The sequence below is a fragment of the Rhagoletis pomonella genome, unplaced genomic scaffold (genome assembly GCF_013731165.1).
Source record: "Rhagoletis pomonella isolate Grant_MI unplaced genomic scaffold, Rhpom_1.0 Rhpom_scaffold_00007, whole genome shotgun sequence".
Lineage (NCBI taxonomy): Eukaryota > Metazoa > Arthropoda > Insecta > Diptera > Tephritidae > Rhagoletis > Rhagoletis pomonella.
In genome coordinates this window covers 37917074-37922147 of record NW_023458561.1, presented here as the reverse complement: position 1 = coordinate 37922147, position 5074 = coordinate 37917074, and the positions used below count along the sequence as shown (strand labels likewise).

The window sequence follows — 5074 nt, the reverse complement described above, 5'->3', positions numbered from 1 at the left end:
TGTTCTTCATACCAAAACGAACGAATCTGGTGTAATAAAACTAGTGTCTCACCAAATGAAAAACAAAAAAAAAACATTGAGTAAAAGATGGCTATGATTTGTGAAACTAAAATTCCATTTTTACAATTTTTCATTCTAAAATTTTTTGTATACTATATGAAGACAATAATATATAGATATGTGCATAAGGAATATTGTGTAAAAATTTTAAACGCCAATATTTACTTACTTTTTAATAATATGACTTTTAAGTTAAGGCGTGCGAGTAAGCATGTTAGATGACTGCGTATGGTGCTACGGGGCGTATACGTTACATACGCAACTAGCAGTATTTGAGCATGCGTGGTTATTTTTTACTTTTTTTAATTTATCTTTTTTAAGTTTTCATTTAAATACAATTTCTTGTTCTTTATATAAAACTGAAGATAATGCATTTTCTAAGATAGGTGAACCACCATTTTCGACCAAAAACATGTCGATATCATATAAAAGAATTATATCAGAATAAATTTTTTGTTGCACAAGGAAGAATGGCTATGGAAAATGTTCTTTACAAATTTTGTCCTTAAATATCCTTGACAAGTTGCAATACAAATACAAATATACACACGACGTCATCATCGAATTTCGTCCTGCAAACTTTATTTACTTAAAAAGATCAACTTTATTAAAAGCGCATTGTTAATACCTATTCGTCCTTGTAAACAAAAATATTTTCTTGTTTTTAAATTCTACAGTATTTTCTCTCTCGTTTGGTACCAATACCGTTATTATTCTGAATCGCACTGATTTTTTTAAATAATCTTTTGAATTAATCATATCATTAAAATTTTAAAGGCCTTTGAAAAAAATCCTGACGTCAGAGTGAAAAACTAAAAACGCAGCTTTACTATATTTGGTCCATTGTTTCGTGAGTATATCGATTCTTTCGTGTGTTTTAATCACTATTTAACATATAAAACGCTAAGCTTAAGATTTAACGACGGTTAATATGTCTTGTGAATCCCTTCATTCAATTTATGTTGAGATAGGGCGTCATCAAAGCGGCAGCTGAAATAGGGTATTTTTTAACCAAATTCTGAGATAAGGCGTTCTTCAACCAAATTCTTAATATGGAGTTTTTCAACCATTTTGCTGAGGTAGAGCGTTTTGGAATGGTTTGATTACGAATTACAATTGAAAGCTGGCAACTGATGTGCTATTTATTACATATAACTAGTAGTAGTAGTTATTGTATTACATATAACAAGTAGAAGAAAATAATAACCTTGAAAAGTGTGTTGATTAGATGCATTTTATATCTAATTTTAATCTTTGCATAGAATTACAAAAAAAAACAAGGAAATCGCAAAGATTAACAGATCCATGTGATTAACTTTAAATTGAGGTATCGCTCATTCCCTCACTCATTTGTTTACTCACTCCCTAACTCATTACTCATTCATACTTTTACTCCTGGAATCACTCACTCGTTTACACAGTCAATCACTTAGATTTGTACAATCACTTACACACTTACTCAACACTCACTCGCTAAATTATTTATAGCTCATCACTCATTCACTCACTAACTTACCACCCACTCACTCGATCACTGATTCATTCGCTCACTTTCTCAATTACTTACTAATTCATTAACTCGCTCATCACTCACGTAGTCATTAGCTAACTTAGTAACTCAGCCAACCAGTCACCCATTCCCTCAAAAATAATTCGCTCATTCAATCACCTAATTCGCTCACTTTCTCATTCACTCCCCAAAAAAACATTCAAACATGGTGATTCAATAAAACCGCAGATTTTATTTTATAAATAAAACTCCTCTGGCAACACAGCATGCGCATATACAAATTTTCCGTGACTTTAGGGCATAGCTTAGTTCGGGATGCATATTATTTAAAACCCGTATGATTTCAATCTTCTATGGAATCGCCTCGGGCTTATTGGCATAGGCATACTTTTTACGTGGCCGCAGAGAAAGAAGTCAAATGGTGTGAAATCGCAAGATCTCGGCGGCGTTTTGACCTAATGGAGAAAATGCGTCCTGGGAACTTCGATCACAATAGGGCTACTGTTTCATGCGCTATGTGTACGGTGACCATCCGTCATGTATTATACGGAACAGTCCTCGTTTTTGGCCCATTATCCTGGTAATTTATTTATTTTATACGGGACGCCAAGTGTTCTGTATTTCTTTTAATGTCCTGTATTTGCCCCGTATTCGGTGTGTCGACGCCTTAATAGCTCATTAAAATGGCGCATGCTTATGAACGAGTTTTAAGTAATGTTGGTACATATATGATACTAAACAGTTATTATTTTCTAATCTGAATGCCTATGATTCGAATCGAGGAATACATACGGTGACTAAAACAAAAATTAGGCCTCGACATTTTAGTAAGGTTTGGCTATTTTTCCTTAGTTTATTTATTTATTTTATGAAAGTAAAGCTCTTTTTCTAACAAAAACCATATAACACCAACTTTTCCACTTTGTGCAAAAAACTAAAAATTAATTCTGCAAGGTTTCACCGAATTTCGAACTTTTTAATTAAACTCTTTAGAACAAGTTTGGTTTGCAGTTTTATAACTCATTAAAATTGAATATTATAGAGTGCCAGTGGAAAGCGCTGCTCATTTGCTTCTCTTTTAACAAAATGGTCGAACATACTTAGTTTGTATGAAAAAAATGCGTAACACCGCCAAAAAAAAAAAAAAAAATGCCAAAAATTATTGGTAAGCCTTAGCAATTTAAAATTGTACCTTTTATACTAAAATTTGAGGAACTTTTTTAACAAACTTTACACGGTAAAAATCTCGGGAAATTCGTTATGTTACTATAAGGATACTGTTTCAGGGCTAATACATCTAGGATCATTGAAGAAGGCTTTAAAATCTGTAAGCTGTTGTGGAACGAATTTGCAAAATTATTTTTTGTCCCGTATTCGGCTCTCATAAATATGGTCACCGTAGCTATGTGGCAAGTGGCACCATTCACATGTTGTCCTAAGTCCATCTCATTTAAGCAGTCGGTTATAATATCACGGTACCGTTTGCTGTTCACCGTTATATACTGTTACCGGCGTCGTCGCGGCCTGGTACCCACTTTGTTTCACAGTAGCAATATTTTCGGTGTAACAACCTTCACCCAGACGCACGGTCGTTGTCAAGTTTTGCAAACGTTTTTTTTTTTTTTTTAAATAAGATCAGATGGCCGGTTACCTATACCGCAAAAATAGCGCAATGTGCAAAATGAACTACTTCCGCAGAACCTTCTGTGTAACTGACTATCGCTCCATGACTAAGTTTGCCAAAACCTGAAAAAAAAAACAAACACATGTAGTATGTATTAAAAATATTTTCTGTCAAAGATCTGCATCACCTTGAAATAACTGTTATTTTGAATACCTAAGCGTATTTTTTCTAAATTGAATATAATAATAGTTTTTACTTCTTGTCCCAATAGTGGTTAATAAAAATCATATTTAGCTTTAAAACCCAAATTTCCATACGAGTATTATCTACACATGTATGCATGTATGTATGTATATTTACTTCCAAGTAAAAATACAGCTTACATACAATATATAATAAGAATAATAATCAAAAATAATAAAGAAAAAAATTTAAACCAACAAATTTTGTTCCAGATACTCACTCGGTCAGCAGTGTATGAGAACCCGCGCGTTCAGGCGTCTCCATATCCGATCGTTATCTACCACATATGCGCCACAAAATTGTCGTGTAAACAAACTCCTCGCTTGCGTCTGCAGAATACTTAGTGTCAAGTTGCGTTTAATAGCGATTCGCGAACGGACCAACAATACATATTTATGTACTTACACACATACACGAGTACAACGGCGATCGGGCAGCAATCAGCTAGAGCTAGCCACTGAGCGAGCCAGCCACAGCCATCGAACCAATTCGCCAGCAACGCGCTGCCGAACGGCGACGCATGGAGCTTGGGATTGCCCGCGTGTCTGCGAGTGCGACAAAGGCGATTACAAGCGCGATTCCAAACTTTAGCAGATATCAATCCACACGCTGAGCATAATTAATTTGCCTTAGCCTTATGCCATTTGTGTCGGTCAGTAAGTAGTGAGAGCTAACTTGGTGTGCCCCGTATACAGAACCCCAGCCAGCGACGAAACTTGATTATTGATCACGTACGCGTCCGTATCTGCCCGCCGCGGCAATGCGCTACCGACAGCGCCTGCCTACTGCTATAAGTGTTTGCAAAGTCACATAAATAATTGTATATTTGTAAACATATACATATATTAGTTCATTGGTTTGTAGATATGCTCACGCGATTGCTCTGAATATTGCCACATATTTATGTATGTATGTATGTGCATACATTTGTATGTCCATAATTATAAACTTAAGTTTGTGCGTGCGTAACAATCGATGTTCTACAACAAAATTCTACAAATAAGTATTATAAGTGTACTACGTAAATATGCATATGTACATATGTACGACAAGGAGAATAAATAAAATTAACAATAACAACATCAAAGCCCACAAACAATAAGCTGCTGTGCTCCACCTCGCAATGCTATCGAGTCTGCTCGCAACAATTGCTACTCTATAAACGATATGATTATGCTGGTATGTATGTATGTACATATGTATTTATGCACAGATAAATATGTGACTTTCCTATATACGTTTGCAAGTAATTATCATTTAATATTTGTGTTGAGTTTATTTGTTATTGTTTGTTTTTTTTTTGCAAAGTAGACATAATTGTATATTGACTTTCCTTGCAACCATTTGTGTGTGGAACATTCATACATACATACATGTACAAATATGTATGCCTATTAGACTGTCTCACGCTCCATAGAGAAAAATATATAGGTTCTTTCCCCCAATCCAACCATAAAATAAAAATCATATATCGCACACCGTCTTCAAAAGAGTCACAACTCAAAATAATACGTTTGTCAGAAAATGCGAAAAACTATTTCTTAGCATGATAATCATATGGGCAAAGGCGACTTTACCTTAAGATTTTTTTTTAACTAATTATAACAAAAATTTGCTCCAGCTTTTGCTGAAAGGTA

The 5074-nt window shown here is 34.6% G+C and overlaps 1 protein-coding gene across 1 annotated transcript in view; it reads left to right on the top strand.

Moving 5' to 3' along the window:
- The window catches only part of LOC118742733, a 9130-nt gene extending 4519 nt beyond the window's left edge, over positions 1-4611 (top strand). The window contains exon 2 of the mRNA XM_036475040.1: positions 3650-4611. Coding sequence (XP_036330933.1) covers positions 3650-4028 — 379 coding nt within the window. The 3' untranslated portion in view covers positions 4029-4611. The remainder of the gene's footprint in view (positions 1-3649) is intronic.
- The last annotated feature ends 463 nt before the right edge of the window (positions 4612-5074 follow it).